The sequence below is a fragment of the Physeter macrocephalus genome, chromosome 18 (genome assembly GCF_002837175.3).
Source record: "Physeter macrocephalus isolate SW-GA chromosome 18, ASM283717v5, whole genome shotgun sequence".
Taxonomy (NCBI): Eukaryota; Metazoa; Chordata; class Mammalia; order Artiodactyla; family Physeteridae; genus Physeter; species Physeter macrocephalus.
Window position 1 is genome coordinate 27,429,838 of NC_041231.1, and position 24,537 is coordinate 27,454,374.

Consider the following 24,537-nt stretch of genomic DNA (forward strand, 5'->3'; position numbering starts at 1 on the left):
CTCAGAGGCTCACTGGTTACAAGGAAATGCCCCCCTGTGTTGTGTAGGCTCCTCTTGGCAGTGACCTTTAAAACTTGCCTTTGGCCACCAGACTCATGGAGAGGCCTCAGACATCCTAATTAAGTGTTGGTATACAGTACTTTGACCTTATCTTGTTATCCTTAAAGGAGCTTTAGAATCACCTATTTCAAGAACTGAACTATGTAACCTGAACTCTACAGATCCCTATCTATAAATGAGAACAAAGGACAGGATAAACTCTCAGGACAGACTCTTTTCTGTTCTTAGAAACAGACAAACAAACAAAAAACCCTAATTTTTATTATGCATACAGAAGTTACAAGCCTTGTATAAATTGCTTTAAGTACCGTTGGTTTAATTTCAATCCTTTACAAATGCACAGTGCAGAAGTGAAAGTGAGAACTGTGTGACTATAAAACTGTGCAAATTGTTTTCATGCGTGGATTGTGGGCACAGTCTCATTAATAAGAGTCCAAATGGTTACCCTTCTTTTTAGCATGTACCTTATATTAGCTATTGAGGAAATACTGTTCTACTAAGGGTGTGGTTTAAGTATATCTAAAAGACAGCAGTATAGCTGTGAATAATACTAACAACAATGACCATTTACAGTGTTTATTATGTGCCAGGCACTGGGATAAGAATTTTTCATGCTTATTTGATCCTCAAAAAAACTCTGTAAGGTGGATTATATTATTAGCCCTACTGTATATATGAGAAAATTAAAGTTCTGAGAGTTTAAGTAATCTGCCCAAAGTCACTCAAAACACTGTAATTCCTGTTCATAAGACCAATATAAAATACTTAGAAAATATATTACACATGTTCTGTTGGTTAATATTTATATCTAGTTTTTTTTTTTCCACCAAAACATACAGTTGTGCATATATTTGCAGAAGGGGAAAGAAAGGAAGAAAAGGATCTATTAATCTCATTTATTTCTAACAAAGTAATCAATAGAAAGTGTTCTGTATGTACATGATAAGGATAATTTTAAATGATTATGTTGTAATGTTCAATTTAGTTTTAATAGTATAATTAAAATATATCTCAATATGATTGAAAATTTTAATTAAATTATATAATTTTGATTTGGCCCTGGAAAGCTGGGCTATTAAGTACTCAAGAGTCAACAATCACTGAACTATATATTAAATAATTCTGTGACCATATAAATTACAAACAAAAGATACCTAAATAAGATTAAGTATATGAACATGTTTACTAAGTAAGACTAACTTTTTAGCTTATTTTTTATTACGAAATATATCATACATGTAAAAGAGGGCATATGATATTTATGTATGAGGTAAAGAATAACTCATTCACTTAGTAAACATATAGAAGCTTATTATAGGGACCTCCAGATTTAGCACTGAAATGTAAAGAGTTTGGAAGTTGTCACTCGCAATGTTACAATAAGAAAAAGCTATTCAACTGAGAATTAATGACTTTTCTTGGACCCATCAAATTAGGTTGCAGGGCAGTCACCCTGAAATCTAGAGTACAAGTGAATTCAGACAATTATAGTCAAGATCTGCTTACCTACACCAGAAGTCCCAAGAGCCATAAAGTAATAAGAACACTTATATGGTAATTTTGATGAACTCCTGGAAGCTGAGTGTGGAGTAGCAGGAGAGTGAGAAACTCCTGGGCCCCTGCACTTTTGTGGGCTTTACCAACAGGAACCAGGTTCTCATGGTGAAGAGCTGAGAAAGATTCCCTAGAGGCTCTGGCATGAGGGGAGGGGTAATAATTGTGAAATACGCCCAGAGCCTTTTCCATAACAAAGGCCTCCTCTCCAGGGAAAAATACTTTGACAGAGCTTGATTAAAAACTGGAAGAGGGCTTCCCTGGTGGGCAGTGGTTGAGAGTCCGCCTGCCGTTGCAGGGGACACAGGTTCGTGCCCCGGTCCAAGAGGATCCCGCTTGCCGCAGAGCCGCTGGGCCCGTGAGCCATGGCCGCTGAGCCTGCGCGTCCGAACCCTATGCTCCGCAACGGGAGAGGCCACGGCAGTGAGAGGCCCGCGTACCACCAGAAAAAAAAAAAAAAACTGGAAGAAGAGCTAGCCTTCCCGTCTCATCTAAGGGGAAGAGGAATTAACACAGTCAACAGGGGTCAGAGCTTCAAGGAAATAGATTAGGAACACTGCACCAGGGAAGGGAGGATGGGGCAAGGGAAAATAAAATCCTGTACCACCGGAGAAGGTCACAGCCCAAGATACAGACCCACTAAAATACTGAGATTTAATCATAAAACTTTAAAATGTTCTCCCTCACCCATACCACCACACCAGCAGGGCTGCAGATAATAAGAGTGGATTATAGCTGAAAGAGCCACAAGACACAAACTCTTTCAAAGAAGTACTTAAACAAGCCACCCCAAAAAAGAGGGGAGACAAAACATGGGAGCTATAGGAATTTGATGCCTCTGGTACCAATAGCTAGAGCAGTCATTAAATACAGCCCAAACTCCTAGCCATATTAACATAAATCCTCACATTAAAGGTCTGTTTACCTCAGTTCCTATTACCTGATGCATCATGTCTGGCTTTCAACAATAATTATGACATGCTAAAATAAGGCAAGAAAAACACAATCTGAAGAGAAAAATCAAACATCAGAACAAGACTCAGATATGTCAAAGATTTTGGAATTGTCCATGTGGGAATTTAAAATAACTCTGATTAACATGTAAGGGTCCTAATGTAAAGGGCAGACAACAGGCAAGAACAGATGGGTAATGTAAGCAGGGAGATGGAAATGCTAAGAAAGAATCAAAAGTAAATACTAGAAGTCAAAAACACTATAAAAGAAATGAAAAATGCCATTGATGGGCTCGTCAGTAGACTGGATATGGCTGATGAAACAATCACTGAACTTGAAGGTATGTCAGTAGAAACTTTGTAAACTGACATGAAGAGATAAAAAAGAATGAAAGCAATGGAACAGAATACCCAAGAACTGTGGGACAATTACAGAAGGTGTAACATGCACATAATTGGAATACCAGAAGGAGAAGAGAGAAAGGAGCAGAAGAAATATTTAGCAATGACTGAGAATTTCTCTACATTAATGAGAAACACCAACTTACAGAGCTAGGAAGCTCAGAGAACATCAAGCAAGATAAATAACAAAAACCATCATGTAAAGATATCATATACAAACTGAAGAAAACCAAAGAGAAAGAGAAAATCTTTCTTTTAGATGAGATGAAGAAAACACCCTACTTATGAAGGAACAAAAATAAGAATTACATTATACTTCTCTTTGGAAGCTATGCAAACAGTAAGAGAGTGGAATGAAATATTTAAAAGGTTGAAGCAAACAAACAAACAAGCAAAACCAGCAACCTAGAATTCTAGGTCCAGTAAAATTATCCTTAAAAACGAAGGAGAAATTTTTTCAGACAATCAAAATCTGAAGGAATTCATCACCTACAGATCTGCCCTGCAAGCCATGTTAGAAGTTCTTCAGAAACTGGTAAAACGATATAGGTCAGAAATTCAGATCTACGTAAAGAGATGAACAATGTCAGAGAAGGAATAAATGAAGGTAAAATAAAATATTTTACTTTTCTTATATTAATTGATCTAAAAGAATAACTGTTTGAAGTCAAAATAGTACCAATGTATTGAGTGGTTATAGCATAAGGTTCAGTGAAATGAATGGCATTGTTACAAGGACTGGAAGGGAAGAATCGGGAACTTTGTTGTAAGGTATCTGAACTCTACATGAAGCAGTACGGTGTTATTTAAAGGTAAACTTAGCTTTAAAATATATATTGTAAATCTAGGCAACAACTAGAAAAAAATGTTAAAGATGTATAATTGCTGTGCTAAAAGAGTAGACAAAATAGAATCTGTAAAATACTCAAAACCGAGAAGGCAGGAAAATAGATGAAAAAAAGAAACAAAGCATAAGGATAACAAAGAGAAAAAAACAGTAACAAATATGGTAGATATTAATCCAACTATATCGATAGTCACATTAAATGTGAATGGTCTAAATATACCAATGAATAGACAGAGGTTCTCACAGTGGATATCAAAACAAGTCCCAAGTATAAGTCATCTACAATAAATCCATTTGGGTTTAAAGATTCAGATAGTTAAAAGAAAAGGGATGGAGAAAGATATATCACAGTAACACTAGTTAAAAGAAAACTGGAGTGGCTGAATTAATTTCAGACAGGAAGTCTCTAGAACAAGGAAGATTATCAGGGATTACATAATTATGAAAGGGTTACTTCTCCAAGAAGACATGATAAAGATACTTTGTACTAAACAAAGTGAAAATGCAGCAACATATCAAAATATGTGAAATGTTACAAAAGTAGTGTTTAGAGGGAAATTAATAGGGTTAAGTGCATGTATTAGAAAAAGAAGAAAGATTTAAAATGAGTAACATAAGCTTCCACCTTAAGTAATTAGAGAAAGAGCAATTAAAGCATAAAGCAAACAGAAGAAAATAATATATATTAGAACAGAAATCAGTGAAATTAAAACCAGAAAACAATAGAGAAAACTGGTCAACCAGAATTTGGTTCTTTGACAAGACCAATAAAACTGATAAGCCTCTAGATGGGTAAATCAAGAAAAAAAGAGGAAGACACAAATTACCAACATCAGAATTTCATCAGAAATGAAAGAGGGTCAATCGCTACTGATTTAGAAGAATAATAAAGGAATACTCTGAACAACTGTATGCCCACAAATTTGATAATGTAGACGAAATGGACCAATTTCTTGAAAGACATAAACAAAATTCACTCAAGGAGAAATATATAACCTGAGTAATCTAATATCTATTTAAGAAGTTGAATTAATTAAAAAAAAAAACTCTCAAAAGGTAAAGCGTCAGGTTCATATCGTTTCAACTGTAAATCCTACCACACATTTAAGGGAGGAATTATACCAGTTTTCCACTATCTGTTCCAGAAAATAGGATCGGAGGGAAAATTTCTTCTTTTTACAATTCCAGCGTTACCCTAACACCAAACCCAGATAAAGACATTACAAGAAAGGAAAACAATTGACAAATATTTCTTATTAACATAGACATAAGAATCCTGAACAAAATATTAGGAAATCAAATCCAACAATGTATAAAAAGAATTATATGTCATGACCAAGTGGGTTTTATTCTAGGTATGTAAGCCTGGTTTAACATTTAGAAATCAGTCAGTATAATCCACCATATCATAGGCTGAAGAAGAAAAAGTATAGCATCACGTAAATTATTTAAAATGTATTTAAAAAAAAAAAAAAAAAAAGAAAAGCAGGGGAATTCCCTGGCCGTCTAGTTGTTAGGACTTGGTGCTTTCACTGCAGTGGCCCGGGTTCAATCCCTGGTCTGGGAAGTAAGATCCCACAAGCTGTGTGGCGTGGCCAAAAATAAATAAATAAATAAATGTAAAATAAGATAAAATAAAATGTATGAAACAAGTTCACCGAAGTGGGTGGGAGGGAAAGGCGCTGACCTAAACAACTCTAGAAATGAGTGGAATCTGTAAGAGAAGGGCCCAAGAACTGTAAATAAGCACTTTGCTCTCATTAATAAAGTTGTATGGGAGTGTGGGTTAACAATTCTGACACCACTGTATGCGTACACTAGAATTGAACAATTTAGTAAATGGATGGCTGATGCTTGGAGCTAGGCTTCTCACTGTCAGAGTGGGAGAGAAGGCAAGGAGTTTCCATGTAGCAATAGATTAGAGTAGGAGACATCAGTAAGAACTAAAATTTAGCCTCATATTGATGTAGTTACGTATAGGAATTTTTTAGACATGTGCATATAAAGCAGTTAGAGGACACACACATTCTTCCTTTTTCAGTCAGGTGAGAGGGTCTAGAAACAAAGACTTCCCAGTAACAATGAGCGCACCAAGTGCCCAGATCTCCAGTGAAAAGAACTAGAGATCTTTGGAGAAATGGCTGATCCCAGGCCTGGGGAAGGAAACATATGAATTAAGCCTGGAGCATCTTATAGGGTGGGAAAATAGGAACAGCTCATAAAATATTTAAAAAAGAAAAATGAAAACACTCACACTAATGGGAGTATGTCCAAGGGGAACAGGAGCCAACTGAAAGAGCTCCCGGTGGCCAAAGCTGGAACGATTTGAGCCACAAAGTAAAGTAGTAGTAGATCACAATCCAAAGTGTAAAAAGATATATAAAAAATAACCCAAAGTATAAAATGATTCCACACTGATATAAATAAATGATTGATCAATAAATAAGGGAGAAGAGAAAACTCTTTGCATTAGCATCCCGAATAACTTATGTAGATAACTCTGCCTTCAAGGAGGTGGTGCATAATTCTGCACTCCTTAAGTGGGAGCTGCACACAGTGACTTCCTTTCAAAGGCAAGAGGGGGAAATAACTTTACAGAGAAGTAACCTAACAAACACTGTCTCAGCCAGGTGATCAAGGCTAACATCAACAGAGACAAGTCATATTGAGAGTATATACCCTTGACATGATGATGTGGATGGCACTTTAGCTCTGTGGTCTTCCTTCCTCAAACACATAACCCCAGTCTAATCATGAGAAAAACATCAGACAAATCCCAGTTGCGGGATATTCTAAAAAATGTCTGACGATTACCCCTCAAAACTGTCAAAATCATCCAAAACAAGAAAGCTTGAGAAACTGTCACAGCCAAAAGGAGCCTAAGGAGACGTGACAACTAGTTGTTATGTATCCTGCATAAGATCCTGGGGCATAAATAGGACATTATGTAAAACCTAAGGATTTCTTAGTAAAGTATAGAATTTAGTTAATAATAATGACTCTATATTGGCTTATTAATATAAGATGTTAATAATAAGGGAAACTAGGTGTGGGATATATGAGAACTCTCTGTTCTATCTTCTCAATTTTTCTGGAAACTTAAATTATTATTTTTTTAACATCTTTATTGGAGTATAATAGCTTTACAATGGTGTGTTAGTTTCTGCTTTACAACAAAGTGAATCAGTTATACATATACATATGTTCCCATATCTCTTCCCTCTTGCGTCTCCCTCCCTCCCACCCTCCCTATCCCACCCCTCTAGGTGGTCACAAAGCACCTAGCTGATCTCCCTGTGCTATGCGGCTGCTTCCCACTAGCTATCCACCCTACGTTTGGTAGTGTATATATGTCCATGCCACTCTCTCACTTCGTCACAGCTTACCCTTCCCTGTCCCCATATCCTCAAGTCCATGCCCTAGTAGGTCTGTGTTTTATTCCCGTCCTACCCCTAGTCTCTTCATGACATTTTTTTTCCTTATATGCGAGACACTTTTCCAGGTACGGGCAAACATTGGATGGCAAATAGGCCTGGGCTCTGCCTTCATAGAGCTTTCTGTTTAGTGGGGAGACACCAAAAGTTGTGGGGAAAAAAACCACTTTGGGTGGTAAGATCTAGCATGACAGGGGCTTTTACTTTAGCTAGGATTGTTTAAACAAAAGTTTAAATACTGCAATAGGATTTAGTTAGGAAGATCTCTTTGAGACCTGAAAGATAAGAATGAAGTGGTCGTGCAAAGAGCAGAGGTGAAGGAGAGGCCGTGTTTCCAGGTATAAGAAACAGCATGAGCAAATCTCATCATATAGGAGCCTTGAGGAGTTGAAAAAATGGCCAGTGTCTTAGGTTGAGTTTTTGCAGAAACCAGTCATGAGCAAGGATTTCAGTGCAAGAACAAGGATTTGCATGCAAGTAGTTCATTAGGGGGAGGGAAAGTGGTCCCAAGAAGCATTGGTTGGAGAGTAGGAAAGTGAATTAGGGAAGATGTGGTTATCAAGCAGATATAATGGGCAACTAGGGCTTATCCACTTTGGGGAGCTCTAGGAGACAGTGTAGAATATGTCTTGCTTATCCCACCTGTGGGAAGAAGCTGGGGTCTTTATCAACCAACTCCCATCAGCTCCCATCAGGAACTGGCTGTAAGCTGCTCCTCAGGGGTAACTACCTGTAACTGGAATACCTGTATGGCAACTGGAAGCCATAAAGGTCAATACACATGGAAACAATGAGTGCCAAGTGTGTATGGGAGGAGCACCCACAAGGTCTTTAGATATAGCCAGTATATCTAAAGAATAGGTAGCAACAGGGAAAGTGGCACTGGACAAGGTTGGAGAGGTAAGCAAGGGGCCATTTATGTAGCACCTGACGATAAGCAATTGCTGCGTTCTACCCCTGGCAGTAACACAATACCATTTGTTGTCAGATCACTCCGGCTATTGTACTGGGAATGGATTACTGAGAATGTGGACACAAGTTGAAATAGGCAGAACAGTTATGCTGCTGCTATAGCAGTCCAGGCAGTAGAAGCTTGGCTTCAGCATAGGTGGGGTAGTGGAAATGGAGAGAAGTGGACAGATAAAAAATGCATTTTGCAGGTGGAGCTTTCAGGGGATGATGGAAAAGGAGGATTTAAAGATTTTAAGTTTGAGATGTCACCACCAACTCAACAGGAGCTATCTAGTAGGCAGTCGGATGGGAGCCTGGAGCCAAGAATAGAGATACGGTTTGAAAATATAAATTTGAAAGTCATCAGTATGCAAATGACATTCAATGCCAAAGAAATAGATGAGGTCAAATGAGAAGAGATGACAGAAGAGGACCCAGGGAGAGAAGGAGCCAGTAAAGGCAGGTTAGTAAGGAGAGGCCGGTAACAAGAGAATTTTCAGAACATGGTATCCCAGGAGCCCAGCGAGGAAAGGGCTTCAGAAAAGATATAATGTTCAACTGTGCCAAACATGTCTGTGAAGTCAACGAAGATAAGGACAGAAATGTGAAGAATGAATTTAGAGCTTAGTGTTGTTGGAGACCTTGACAACAGCAGTTTTGGTTATGAGGAGAATGGAGTGACTGGAGTGGTTGAAGAGTGAATGAAAGCTGCGAAATAGAAACAGCTTGTAGAAACAACCGATTACAAAAGTTTGGCTTTCATGGAGTCCAAGAAAAGGGGCACTAAGTGGAGGGAGGTGCTGGACCAAAGGACAATTTGTTATTGTTTGGTTTTGTTTTGCTCTGTTTTGCTAAGTGGGAGAAAATTACATTTTTTGTTTTATTAGAACGATCTGAGAGGGAATGGTAAAGGACCTGGAGCACAAAGCAACCACAGGTAGAAACAGCACACTTCTTCCACATATTTTAAGAGGAAGAGCAGAGAAGATTCAGGTAGATGGTGGGAGGAAAAGGGAACACCTGTGCAATGGCTGCTATCTTCTTGACACATCATGAAGAAAAGTAGAGAACTAAGAACCAAGAGGGATAAAAGATATATGTGGCAGTTTGAGAAAAGGTAAAAACTGCTCCATTATGTTGAGAACGCATGGGAGGTACATCATGTCAAAGAGAGTCAGCTTGACCATGGAATTTCTCCAGCGGTATTCCTCCACTCAGGGCCAGACACAGAGGTGGCTCATAGCTGGGATTTTCAGGGTTGGGGTGTTTTCAGGCGAGTATGGCAGTAGTAAAGAGAGGGAACTGAGGAAATGTAAAATGACATTATTTTGAATGGATCATGGAATTTAAGATGGGTAATTTCAGAAAAGTCCCCAGGAGGGGCTGATGGATAGTGGAAAAAGTCATGGGGTCAGTGGATTGGCATCTCAATGAAATCCAAAAAACTTAACTGCAGGATTCTTGGGCAAGTGAGTTTAAATAATAGAGGCGGTAGCTGGTAGGAGGCTTAAAGCAGGTTACAAAAAAAGGAAGGAAAAATCAGCAGACCCATGAACCGGATGCCCAACTCTCCAGGTTCTGGGATCTTTTACCAAAGAGATATAGGTTGTCAAAATGAAGTGTGGAGAATGAGAATGATGGACACATTCACTTGATATTTACTAGAACTGGTAGTAGTTAATGCTACCTCTTCATGTTTACTATTGAGAGCCATTTAAGTTCTGTCTACCAAAGTTCCAATTCAAGAAACTTTAGTATACCCTGGACACATTAAATGAGGGAAAATACTTTTTTCCCTACTTAAATCCATTATATAAAATTCCAAATTTCACTTCAAAAGACTAGCAGGTGTCATTTACAGCATTCTTCTGATGAGTTAGAGATCCCAGACCACTTATTTTTAATTTCCGTTTTTGTTCAAATAATTTTTCAATAAAAAAGTCGTACAGCCAAGATTTTAGAATGGCAAGTCATTTTAACTTCACAGAACCAAAATAACAGTACTCTAAATCAGTATTTCTCAAGGCTTTTCTTTTTTTCTTCAACTTGTTTGCGGGACAGAACTCAGAACAGTGGTATATTAGCATAATGATGGGGGTGCAGGATGAATAACTGAAGATATTTTCCTACCTCATCTACTCCCTTGTTGAGAATCAATCAGTTACAAATTACAGTAGATATTATAAGTAATAGTGTTGGGAAAAAGGTGGGACTCAGAAAAGGCAACCATTAAACACAAAATACAGAGCATCTGCCTTTGTATCAGCTTTGTTTAGAACTAATGTAGCACATAGAAACTAGGTTGAGGTCAAAGTGGAAAGCTTGGTTTTAATCCCGGCTGAGCCCCTCATTAGTTAGATGACCTTCAGCAATTCACTTGGTCTTTGTTTCTCATCTAATAAAATAGAGGCAATAGCACTGGTTCTACCACTTCTCAGGGTGCTCTAAGACTTAAACGAAAATCCAGTTTTTACAAACATTAAATGCCTAGGATGTCCGAGGCACTGAGCTGAGGGGAACAAGAAATAAAATAAATCCCTTGCCTTCATGGAACTTACATTTCAATGGGGGGAGATAGATGAAAAATAAAGTGGGAAAAGATGGGTGGTACTGGTGGGGGTGGAGTTGGAAGGCATCCTGTCTTACACGAGGTGGTCAGGGAAGGCCTCTCTGGAGCTTTAATAGAAACTTAAATAAAATAAATGAGTGGTCAGGGCTTCCTTGGCAAAAGACATGGCAAGAGCAAAGGCCCTGATGTCGGAGGGGCTTGGTGTGTCTGAGGAACAGCAGTCAGTGTGGCTGGAATGGAGTGAGCGGGTGGAATGGCAGCACGGTCCAAGCAGTGTGATTTAGGTTGATGGTGGAAGGAAGGGGTAAGGCTCTCATATGAAAGGAAATGGGAAGCCACTGGAGGGATCTGAGCAGAAGATTGTAACCTGACTTACGTTTTAATAGGATCACTCTGGCTACTGTGTGGAGGACAGAATAGATTACAAGGGGTCAAAGGTGACTGAAAGGAGACCAGTTCAGTGGCACAGCATTAAGGCAGACAGGGTAGGCTAGTTTAGACTAGGGTGATAGTGGTGCAAGCGGTATGTGGTCAGAGTCTAGGTGTATTTTGAAGGAAGAGGCAACAGCATTTTCTGATGGATTAGACATGAATTGTGAGAGAGAGGAGTGGGATACCAAGAGTTGTGGGCAGAGCCAACTCAACAAAGGAGCTACCGATATGAGTGAGCTTGCTTTAGAATTTCAAGAGCATTATATAAGGTGACGTTAACTAGTTCATTTTGTACCACAGACCAGGCATTTGATAGAATAAAATCTCCTTCTATTCTTGGTATAAGGTATTTCATGATTTTCACCCAGTGTTAATTCTGCAAAACTCACTAGTCAGAGGTCAATTTACGACAATGGAAGTTTTCAGTCAGAAAAGGTTTTATTATAAGAAACAATGCCATCCGATAAAAATGCAAAAAATTGTGCAATCATGGCAAAATGTTTAAAAATATCTACACGTTTGCCCCCAAAGGACTACAGTACTTACTACATACCTGAGCACTGAACATTTAATGCCATTTTAAACTGCTTCACGTAGGGAATCTGATTCCTTGCAGGTCACGTCCACTTTTTCTCATGCACCAATGAAACCAGCTTGATGCTTAAGCATCAACTTTGTAGGATAACAGAAAACAAAGATGGATAAGAAAGAATACAATTTCTACTTTCCTGAAACAGTTATACCACGTCCAGTTTTCAGTGTGTAAAAAATATATAGGAAAGTGCTACATACTTTCTTCAAATGCAAAAACAAAGGTCAAGTGGGACTGGCATCTGTCACCCCATATTTTAATTCTGTAGTACCCATTGTGCCTTTTACTTATATTCTCATCATACTATGCAAATGTACCTTAAATATCTAAACAAAGACCCACGCATATTACTAACCTTAGTTTTCGAGGACCTCTTCTGAAATCATTTGAAAAGTGGCAAAATATCCCAGCTATATAATTTAAACAAATAGTTCTTCATAGAAAATTCAATATATATTCTACTTCCGTAGCAAATTCTAAACCTTGGCTTTGACACACTATACTTAGACCACACCCTCAATATAGCAAAAGGATCAACTGTTGTGCAGATCAATAGAATAAATCGCCTGCAGAGTTAACCACAGTACGTTGTACTCCTATGCATCACACGGCACATTGTAAATTAACTCAATATTCTAACGTCATGGTTTCAAGTAACACGTTCTTCTAAATAAATACAGGAGATTGTCAAAAAGCGGCAGGAAGTCTTAGATATGCAACAAAGCTTTCAAAAATAAGTTACATGAACATCTCTTGTAAAACTTAGCTTTGTTTTTTTCCTCCCTTTGCAATGCAGCACAGTAAAGATGCTTCCAAATGCTCACAGAAATAGCCCCAAACCAGCAGGAAGACAAAGAAAAAATGGGGAGAAAAAACATAGGTGATTAGTTGACAAAGTTGATAAGGAGACTATAGACACACTACCAAGGCCAGCAAGAAGACAGCACGTATCCAGCTTCCCAAGACTAGATTTTTAAATGTGAATTCTCTAAATGCTGTCCGCTTTAAATTCGGCTTCAGGAAACGTTCCCTACTTGTATAGGGCTATGACAAGCAGTTTGGAAAGTTTCTGAAAAACGAGGTATGTGATGCAAAGAGGCAATGTTTTACATTTGTTTCACAGTATCACATTACCATTTGTGCAAGAGTTTTTAATACAAACCATGCCAGTTTGTTTTAACAGAATCAAAATGTTCCAGTTAAGGACAGACTCTGGGCTATACTTATATCCTTTATTAATTATTCCAGGCAGAGTAAAAAATAAGTTACTGATCCAAATAACTGCCTTATGTATAACACATGAGTTGATTTGTCCTCTGTTAATATTTCTAGCTAACTGTTAGAAATTCATCAGTTAAATATGAAAAACTATTTAGTACCTATAATGCTATGGTTCTATTCACTCACTATTTTCCTCCTCATTCACCTTCAGCTAGAACAAGGTTTTCAATGCAAAATTATTCATAACTGTTAAGTGCAAAAATTTAAAAAAATGAGGTTTTATTTGTTATAGTTAACGTAAAAGCCATTAAATGAGACTACCGCAGGAGTTTTACGTTTCTGGAAAACAGAATTTTTAAAATGGGAGTAAAACTTCACATTACGCTCTGTGCAGAAGAGAAATAAGTTACCTTTCATTGTACTGATACTGAATGGACAGGTAGAGGATAGGAAAGGGGGTTAGGCGACAAAATGGCCCATGTTAGTGCAAAATGAGTATAATATTCTTCTCACTATTCTAAGATTGAATCCAGTTAGACCAGTAACTGGCCATACCTTGCCATCATGCTAGTAGAGAACCCTGTGAAATCACAAGAGTTCAACAGGTAAAGGACTATGGCCATGAAACTAACATACCAGTTTGAAAGGTAAGCATAGGCTCAGACAATTTAAATCTACCTAACTATACACATGAATTAACTTATACTAGCACCAGCCACCTGTGATTTTGAGCCCTTTTCAGGATTTAAAAAAATGAGACAGTGTTAGCACTTGAAAAAATTGTCAACAGAAAACTGCTACTTTAAAACTTTAGCTTAACTTAAAGCAACATGGGAAATATAAAACAATCAAACTAAAAGCTCTTTCTGAGACTGATCTGTTTTCCCTTCAATCTACTCTAATAACAGAACACATTTAAATCCAGTACACTTGAAAACAGTACACAAATATACATATATTCAGAATGAGGATCTAAGTTAGTGCGTCTCTGTGGTAGAGAGGTCACAGCTAAAGTCCTAGTGATATTGCCTCAGATTTTTACCCGTATTTAAAATAAAAAGTCACATCAAACTATGTTGGATGTCTCTAACCCATAATTCCCCAACCACTCTTCTAAGAGTGCATAGTTGTCGATTCATCTGGTATCTCAGTGACTATTCATCACAGAATTCTAGAATGATGTGATTACGTTTATACCAGAAAAAAAAAATGCTGATAATTGCACTTTGTTACCTTTTGCTTACTGAAATGAAAACATCACAAGGATGAACAGAAATCCCCCTACACTCATCTTTAAGAGCACCCATCTCCATGTATAAACTCTCTCAGCTTTCTTAAATACTGACAGCACTTCTTGTATCATTGAAAGACTAAGTTTCCTCGAGCACAAGGTGCCAGTGAGCTCACTAAGGCCTGCCATTCATTAAAGTACTTTCTGAAGACACTGAGGATAGAGTTTAGCAACAGCACATTCAAAATGCCGGCCAAGGTCCCAGAGCCGATCTGGGGTCTCATACACTTTCATCCATTGGTCAGTGATGTCATCATATTGGTAAAGGGAATTTTTTCTGCTGGTTCTGAAGACATGTTCTTCAACGGTCACTTGAGTAGCTCGAACAAATAAATGGAGTTTATTCTGGAAAAGTACCAGTTTAAGGTATGGGTTTATGGACTCATCACAAGGAAAGTCCTTCTTACGAGTCCATTTATTGAGCTCAATATCATAGGCTTCTACAGTAAACATCCGCTGATGATTTCCACAGGTTCCAGCTATGTAGTAGATAGAGTTCTTGTATACAGCTGCTAAGCCCTGGATTCTAGGCACAGTCATGGGGGTTAAGAAACCCCAGTAGTCTTTCTGAGGCTCATAGAAGAGGAAAAATTCTCCTAAAGAAAGAAAAAGGGGGAAAAAAAAAGAAAAAACAATAATATGTACATTTACATGTCTCTTTTTGGTTGTATGTTCAAGACTCAAAGGTGTAATTCTCCAAATCTTTTACTTTCTAAAATATTTCTTTTATAATCTCCATAGATACATTAAATATTATGGTAGCTTAAAACATCTTCATTCCATGCACAACATAACAAAACATTAGAGTGAACCTGAATTGGGGTGTTCAAAATGGGGAAGTATGAGGCATTAGTTTGGCTTGATGGCAGTATAACAGTTAAGAGCTTGGTTTCATTTACTCTATCCAGTTGGGTATTTCAGAAAATTTATTTGAAGCCAGCTCTAAAAAAAGAGCATTATTACTAATGGTTAACCAGTAAGATGAAAATATGTATATAGCTTCAATCATGAGTAAGCCACTATAAATTTAAGTGCTAATTATTTAATTAGAAGATAGTACATAGAATTGTTCAGATTTGTGTCTATGGGCCACTAATGTGTTTACTTTAGCGTTGGTGTAATGCAAAGACAAATACTCAAGAGGAGAAAACATGACCTTAAGATGATAGAAAACATGCACATTATTTATGGGAATTGACTCTGAGTCGGTTTCAATTCTGTTTTGACAATGAAAGGGTGTGCTGAGTCAGACTGCCAATACAAAAATGTCTAAAAGAATTAAACTAGTGAAGATTTACAAGAGCTTGGTAATTATGACATTTGTAGAAAATCCTTGATATGAAAATCTGAATCCTTTATGAACAGATTAAATGATACTCCAATAGCCACTGACAGTAGAGCATAAGCTTCTGACTATTCATGTCAAGTTTATTTATATAAAGAGGCTTTGTTTAGATTATAAGTACCTACTTCCAGATTGAGCTTCCCCTTGAAAACTGTTTTGAACTAGGTTAACTCCTATCAACAAATATAACTGCCTACTTAATAAAAGTGATGCTGTAATTTCAATTTTTCACAAAAGAGCTTGTTAAAGTCCTAGCTTTTGCCTGCATATTACGTACGCTTATTGACTAACATATAACAGGATTCTTAATAAAGACAGGAATTAACACTTTCTACCATGTACTACCTCTCTACAAATTTCTTATAAAAAGGAAAGATAATACATTTTAAAAGTTGATTTTTAAAATCTAAAGTCTTCTTAATAAATTTAAACCAGTGGTGGGCAATTAAGAAAACCCTCAGTGCCTCAGATTTCTCTTTTATAAAATACGATCTCAGATTAAACGATGTTCATTCCAGCTCTGAAATTCTATTAATTCATTGTTACTTTGCCTTAGTATTTTACATTAATACACAACCTTTACATTCCCTTTGGGAGTCATCTAATTAATTCTGTCTCTATCAACTAACTGGTTAGCCAGTAAAACCCAAATATATAAAGAGAGAGCTTCATCATATGGGATGATATAACCTATTCAACCACACCTGATAGATTTTACATCCATTCAGGTACTCCATTTTTTGGCAAGACCAACAAACCTAAATCATGTCCATGCTTCTAGTCAACTAAAATAAGGCACTAGAGAGTACTACTCCCTCTGGAGAATTAACTTTACATTGAAGTTTAAACAAATGGGTTTAGGCATTTCTAGGAAATTTTAAGTCAGATAAAGGATTAGAGCAAAGAATATTTAAAAAAAAAAAAAACCAGAATGGGCAAAGACCTAAAAAATCACCTGTGTCTACACAGAAGTTGCCTCCTTTTCCTTGTTTTATTTGAGTAGAGTAGTCAGTGTAAGGAAAACATTTATATATAAGCAGTTAAGAAACACAAAAGAATAAGGATGTTGGTACTGTCAACACTGCATTCAGCATTTAAGCAACTAAGATAAGAATCCAAACACAAGGAAAACATTAGTTAGCACAAATCAGAACCTTGAATCAAATATCTTATTTGCTTTTACTAAGTTCCTCTTTCTACTTCTACTAGATCATCTTTGCCAGGATAATAGTCTTCAATCGTTTAAACAAAAATTTTTAAGCTAAGTATATTATCGTCCCTCTCATAATGTTAACAGTAAGAAAAAGGAGACATCTCAAAGTTTTTCAGTGGAAAAAAACTGAAAACAATGTTACGGATGACAACATCAACTGCAGTGAAATTAAAATCTTGAAGACTGTAATTGAAAACCCTTGGTAATTAAGTTTCATAACCTTTGCGATCGTAAGGCTTATACAAAATTCTTTGGCAACTGAATAGTACAACTGCAGTTGATGCTTTGTTCTTTTTTCTCTTTTAAACTAATCCAGTAAGTTCCATAAGAAAAGTAGGTGCTACGTTTCTTGATTATATATTACTGAAGAGCAAAAAAGTCATGTATCCAACTTGCTTTCTTGTTGGAAGTCTTAAAAATGGCTCTGAAAGAGTTTTTCCCAAATCCTGAACTGTTATTTATGAAAAAATATTTTCAGAAATACTTATTCCGCATGATGGCAAAACACAGTAAGAACATAGAACACAGGATCATTTTAGGAACCTGCCTTTTCTGATTGAAAAGTTTATTTTCTTTACTGGTCCTTTAAAGAACAGACTGTTCCAACAAATAGTTTATGATAAGAAAGCCAGAGGCATTCCTCAATGAACAGGAACAACTTATGTTTTACTATGAGTGGGTGAACCACAATTTGACCTGTTACCCTTTCATGAAGAACTAAATCACTTAGGCACCTACCCTGTAAAACATAGATCTTCTCTTTGTACTCCACAGCATTATGAAACTCCATCGCAACAGGCATGGCACAAACGGTCGTCCAGCAGTTCTCTCTGCTGTCGTAGCACTCCACAGATTTTAGGGAGTTTCTCCCATCGCCTTCATAAACTCGCCCTCCGATTGCATACATCTTACCACAGCAATACACCAGTTTGCAGCCTATTCTGGCTCGAAGCAAGGATGGTTTGGATAGCCACCTATTAGTGGAATGGTCATACATCCAGAAATCATTTTCTGCCTTGTGGTCGATGGATACCTCACTACTGCTTGGCCTGTACCCTCCTGCTATGTAAATATCATTATCTGGTGATACGAGAATCCCAACTTCTCTTAGATCATTTGGTGGTTTGCATAGTTTGAACACTCTTCCTGTGAATATATCTAGACAAGGCACTGTTTGCTTCTTTCCTGAGTGTTTGTGGGCAGCATCAAAACATATGATCATTTCCGATGCAGTCATTCCAAGTCTCTGTGTACAGCCATTGGTACTGGATGGTCCCTTTTCCACATAGCTTTTGGCTATAGCCTGTGCAAACTGAGGTGGAATTTTCTCTATAAAGGTGTCTTCCATCAGAGGAAAACGTATGCATTTGGCAAAAATTTCTGGAAGGTGCACTTCTCTTTCATTCTGTTCATGTTCAAACCACCGTACAATGCTCTCATAAACATGCTCTTCCCGGTCTACGTTTAAATCGTCACTGTCTAGGATACTTATCAGTTGGTCTTTCGTCAACTGAAGAAACTCTTGTTCTTTGGTGACACACAGGAACTTTTTACGAATGTATTCTTTAGATCGATCTCCGAGTTCCTGATGACCATAATGATCAGCAAAGATGAAGACTCCAATAGAATTCTGTGGGTCCAGATGACTGATCATGTACTTAGCACACTGGTCTTGGATGGAGGGAATCTGGAAGATGCTAGCTGCAGTGAACAAGGCTTGAACATTGGCCTCTGTCAGAACAACTCTGGAGGTATAGGCATAGTTCAACACTAAATCCATCGACTCAGCTTCAACACCGACGATTCGAACTTCTTTTTGAGTGCTTTCTGTAAGGCCGCTAGTGAACATGGATCTAGGAAGGAAAGAGTGGTGAATTTATGTGTGCTATAAATAAAAATTACTGTGGCAAATTTTTAAAAACATAAAGTTACCACAGAGATAACATTTTGAAACTGTAAAATATTTCCTAATGTGTTTCCCGATATCCTAAATATCAGGAAAACGGATAAAAGTTGATCATCTAGCAGAAGAATTTAGTCTGGCTAATCTTAAAAAACTCTATTCTCAGGACCAGTCAGTCCACTTTGTGCCAACTCTGAGAAAAGGAGCGTATACCTAATTAAAGCCCACCAGAAGGTGGCATGGAATATTCCAGGACATCTTATTTCCCTCGGAGCCCGATCGAGTCTTCTGGTCAAGATGCCTTAGGGACTTGAGATCTTCAATCACCAGGTCAGTCAGAAAGTTTAAGAATACCCTTAGAGTGTCAATGTGACACATTAGCATATAGAGACTGTCTAATAAACCTTCTCATGACCCAGTGGAAATTTACAAGGCAACCTGTGCTCAAAACATATCTTTAAAAATTTCAACTTAGAAAAACAAGATGTTCTTCAGAAGTTCATATTTTCTATCTACTCGTTTTTAAAATAATTATCCTTTGAATGCTTCCTTAATGATTATAAAGAATATAAAGAACATCAATTCACTTATCCTTGGATATTTTGAAAACCTTTGCTTGACTCAAAGTTACCATATTTTTACCTATTTATATTTGTGTATAAATAAAGATTACAGTAGGGTTAATATAATACCTACTTCTAAAGAGAGTTTAAGAATTAACTGATTCTTTGGAGAAGATAATGGTTTTCAAAATTCCAAACTTTTGTCTTTGAGACCAAGCTTTTTTCTTTCCTTTTTTTTCTTTTAAATTATCTGTGCATTTATGGTACTTTCTTGGCCAAAACATTAAGTAGCCAAAAGCCTGGCTCTTTATTTAAAGTGCTAGTCATTTATAAACATCATTTGCCTTTCTTTTCCCTCCTTTAAGATTTCTTTCTAGTCTGTTCTTAAAGTTAAATAAAAAAATAAAATCAAAAGGTCTTTTAAAATCCTCTTGAGAAAAGGACTGTGTGCCCTAGGTTGCTTAATAGATGTCTGTTGAAGACACCGACCTAACACTGCTGATAAACTTCATCATTCAGATCCAGACCCCTCCTATTTTATTTTTAAGTGTGATGTTATGAAAAAAATATCCTTGAAAGGGAAGATTTCCGGTCACTTTTAAAGTTTTCATCAAAAACATGAAATTAATTCAAAAATGCAATATGGAATATTGGAGGTATACAAGGGTACCTGGACCCAGCTTGTTGCCTGGACTAACCATCCTCTGAGTCCTATTTTTACTTCTACTATGTAAATTTTAAGTTTAATATCATGCAGACTTTTTTTTCTTAAATGACTAGAAACTAGATGTACCATTGTATGAGCTGGTTTTCAATTCCGGTGCTGAAAAACTCAGTTATACAGTTCCCAATTAAAAAGAAAAATAAAGCCCTTCATCAGGCAAAGATTAACTCCCAAAGGAGAACAGTACCACATAGCCCTTTATCATGCGAGCTACTACTGACTCGAACAAGCTGGTCTCACACACAGGAGCAGCGTGACACTCAAGTTCTCCTCTGTTCTAATAGGTTCTTTATGTAAACTCGATATGAAGTGGGAGTACTTCCCCACACAAAACCCTGAGCAGCAAAAAGTTTCTATTAATCATACGGATTTTACTTCTGACAAGTCACTGGGAGCAGGAAACAGCCATGCCAGATTTCAAGCTATTCTATTCTTCCACCAGTGATGCAAGACTTAGAAACTATTAAGTATGACTTTCTACAACTCACATAAGGAGCAACAATGGTACCAAGAAAGTTCTGTACAAACAGCTCTAGCAAAAGAGAGAAGAACCTAATCCTTAAGTCTTCTTGCCAAATATCTTCATTTGAATCCACATATCTTATGCTTAGAAAGTTTTTCAAGCATTTCCTTAACTGCTTGGAAATTAAGAAAATCTACTGTAGCCTACTTCTTTCCAAGTGATTTGTCAGGTCTTCAAAACTAATTTTAAGTAAGTATGATAGTTAAATGATATAAGCCAGAATATAGAATTACAGTGAGATATAGACATTTTCACTTTATTTCTTTTTACTATCCAAATCTAATATACAGTGAACACTTCTGTATATTAAACTTTAAAGAGAACCCACCCTTGTTCCTTAAAAGTCAGACAGTGACTAAGAAGCCTGGCTCTGGAATCAAACCCAGCCTCTGCCACTTACTAGTTAGATAGATGATTTAGGCAGGTCACTTAACCTCCTTGAGCCTCAGTTTTCTCACACGTAAAATGGGAATAACAACTATGTAGAGACAGGATTGTAAAGATTACGTAAAACAATGTATGTAGAGTGAGCCTTGCCCAGAGCTTGATAAGCAGTAATTGTGACAAATATTTAAACACATAAATGACCTAACCATATCTAATGGATAGCCTAGATAAATGAATCTCACCAGCAGTTTCCATTAGAGGCCCAACTTCATACCTTCTGTGTATACCAGTTTCTTCTTTTTTCTTTCCAGCTCACTGCCTCGTTATGGTTAATACTTAATAGTCCAATGACCTACCCTACGCAAGTCTAAATGGTTACATCACGAGCAGCAAACTGAAGTGACTATATTTAACACAGTATCCTGAGAAAGAGGAACCAGAAACTACTGTCTGGAACACTACACTGCTATATGCCCTATAAAGGTTGAGAAAATTATTTCACAGTCATTTCATGCACCATTTTTGAATACAGAAAGGCTTAAAGTGAGCACTTGAAGCAAAAGGAGAAGTTAAACTACTCAAACAGGAAATTGCCTTTATCACTGATCTTAGAGTATGAAATTATTTTTTAGACCCAAGTTTTGAAATTTTACTTTACAAAGTTTTATGATGTATAAAGATGAATGTAAATGAAAATGAAAACTTAGCTTAAAAATACTTCTGGAAATCTTAAGAAATAATCACTAGTCTGGGGCCTAAGACACATAGAAACTGTATTTCATTCATTTTCATTCCACTGCTCTTATCCCCAGGGCATTAAAACAATCCATTAAGTGGGTAATTTGTTTTAAACTCTAAAAGAGTTAATGTGCACGAACGAAATCCTGGATAAATTTTTGGAACAAATTTCAGATTAGCACTGTCCAATAAAACTTTCAGTGATGGAAAGGTTCTGTATCTGGGCTGTGCAATGTGGCAGCCACTACCTACATGTGGCTCCTGAGCACTTTAAATGTGGTTAGTGTACATGAGGAAGTGAATTTTTAATTTTATTTAATTTTAGGGAAGTGAAGTTTAAATAGCCACATGCGGCTAGTGGCTGCCATATTGGGCAGTGCAATTTTAGATTTTCTGAAACATACAAACAAAAGCATGTTCACTAACTTAAAAAACAACCACCTGAATTCTAGAAGAATCTGTCAAATAAAAAAAGGGGCGGGGGGGCGCTTAATAAAATAGGGCCTGTTATTTATTCTCAGGAAACAAATGCATTGGTTTCATCTCATTCTTGCATCTCAGTATAAAAATCAAGTGGGCAATACCGAGGGAGAAAGGGAACTTGGTGAGGATATCAATAGAGGTTTCCACCATCATCATACCTGAAGTAAGGGCTGATTGCAGCAAGAACGTTTCTATGACAGGAAAATGTTTTCCCGTGATCCACTTCCACTACAATGTCTGTCAGCTGTCCTTCATCGTACATTGTTTTGAGTTGCTTTAGAATACTGCAAGCATGGAAGGGGTCCATGGCATCGTTGGCTGTGTCTGAAGATGGAATCCCATTCGGTGTTGGGGAAGACTTACTTAAATCTAGGAGGAGAGAAATCGTACAACCACAAGAAGTTCGGAGCCAGTTTCGGCGTCGCGGGTTTTATTTTTTGGTTTGGGTGGTGTTGTTTTTTTTTCCTTAGTGTGTGTGGGATGGGGCGGGGAGTTGTTTGTTTCTTCGCTTGGCTTGTTTTTTCCCCGCTACAGAAATGCATATATGTACACAGACACCCCCAGTGGGACCGCGAGGTAGGATCTGGGAAAGAGCGAGCTGCGATGCAAGTTCACACACCAGCCTGCTCCTCTGGGAGCCCGGCGAGCCCGAAGCCCCGTGCTCGCAGAGGGACCGTGCGGGCAGAACAGGCGAGGTGTCTGCGGCGACTCCGCCGACAGCCAGAACGTCCCAGCTGAGAGCGAAGGGCAGGAGCCTCACGAGGGAAGCTCGATGGATGGCGGCCGCCAGTGCCCCCTCAACCGCCTTGAGAACAGGTCGCAGCGGCGGCGGGTACCCGGCCTCCCCATCCCTGTCCGGCCGGACCGCCCACCTCCCTCCACGCCATTCATCCTCCCTCCCCTCATCCCTGCCCACCTCTCCATCCTTCTCTCCGGCTCCTCATCGCCACCGCCTCAGCTCGCAGCCTGAGCCTCGTCCCCGGCCCACCTCCCCTCCACACCTCCCAAGCCACCACACGACCCACCTGCCGACGCGGCCATTTCTCGACGGGGCCCGGGCTCCAGCTATTTAAAGAGGAAATGTCATTTCGCTTCTCTCTCTCCCGGGTTCCGGCTCTTCTAAGCCGCCCCTAGCCAATGGGGTGGCCTATGCATCCGGCTCCGCCCCTAAGCTCTGAACTCCGGGCGCCGATTGGCCACGAGGAGCGCACAGGTGAGTCGGGAAATGTAGTTTTATTGCCCCCGCTCCCGCGTGGTCCGGGTAGGGCGGAGGCCCAAGCCGGGGATTCCTATTGGCTGGTCCGGGAGGAGGCGGAGCGCAGGGAGCCCGCCAGCCTGTGTCTGTGGAGCGCGCAGTGCCTGCAGGGAGAGGTAGTCTTCTGGCTAAGGAGAGCTGTCATTCTGAGAGGCTGGGGTAGGGGAAGCTCTTGAAGTGCAAATTTCCCCATTTTAGGCCTCTCTCCAGGCCCCCGGATCTTTTTTTTTTTTTTTTTTTTTTCCACCTTGTTCTTCGTTTCCTAAATCTCCTGCCAATGACTAGCTTCCGGTATGAAAGCGGGGGTCCGCGTGAGGGCTGTGAAACCAGAAAAATTTGGAAATGGACAAGAAGGCTGTTGTCCAAAAATGCGAAGGAAATCTGACACCCCACCCCGAAGAAAAATATCAGGAGGCCGAAAAGCAAGCCATCTCTGATGAATCACCTGTGACACCCAATTGAAATAGCATCGCCTTGGCCGAGTGCTCCGGTTGCCACAGATTAACTTGGTCTGGTTACAACGGCTGCTCAGGATCTTTAACTCCCACTCAATGCCTTGCTTTTCTCGAGCACCCAGGGAACACCTGTTCCACTTTTAAGAGTACAAGAACATTATAAAGGGATTCAGACGCTTTCCTTTTTGCTCCTGGTAAATGGAGTGGTTAAGATACTAAGTAGACTGGGATTTCCTTTGACGAAATACTGGAAAGTGCCCTGAATCTGGAGCCAGGGACAATTATTGAATCCCTGGCTCTTTACTTCTTAATGTGGATAAGACCCTTAGATAAGACCCTTTAATTCTTGGACACTTAGCTCCTTCACCTGTAGTGTGTGAATAATAATTCCTATTCTATCTGCCTCATGGGCTGCAAGCCTTTTGAAAGAAAGGAGAAATTTTACGGTGGACATGTTTTGATTTTCTTGTCTCGTGTTTGCAGCATGTAACAGGGTGGCTGGCACATTATAGATACTTAATATTTTAAAAATAAATGTAAGACACAAGTGAGCTAACATTGGAAATGCTATTTCTAAATGTTTGAAATGTAAGGAAGTCTTAACAGTGAATAGGAAGGAATTTTTAGTAGAGATATAGTTAG

General features: G+C 38.5%; 1 protein-coding gene across 1 annotated transcript; it reads right to left on the minus strand.

Moving 5' to 3' along the window:
* Positions 1-11,552: 11,552 nt before the first annotated feature.
* KBTBD8 (kelch repeat and BTB domain containing 8) lies at positions 11,553-23,311 on the minus strand. The gene is made up of 4 exons (XM_007102156.3): positions 23,211-23,311; positions 22,344-22,554; positions 17,603-18,717; positions 11,553-14,902 (listed from the first exon to the last, which is right to left on the minus strand). Exons 1-4 carry the CDS (start codon positions 23,224-23,226, stop codon positions 14,439-14,441), a joined length of 1,806 nt encoding a protein of 601 aa, XP_007102218.1. The 5' UTR covers positions 23,227-23,311; the 3' UTR covers positions 11,553-14,438.
* Between the last annotated feature and the right edge of the window lie 1,226 nt (positions 23,312-24,537).

Bases quoted from the DNA above. Each gene is read 5' to 3' on its own strand.
- KBTBD8 (XM_007102156.3), bottom strand. The intron at 18,718-22,343 runs GTATGATGATGG...TTTCCTTCCTAG, and splicing joins GCAATCAGCCCTTACTTCAG to ATCCATGTTCACTAGCGGCC. The intron at 14,903-17,602 runs GTAGGTGCCTAA...TTCTTTCTTTAG, and splicing joins GAAGATCTATGTTTTACAGG to GAGAATTTTTCCTCTTCTAT.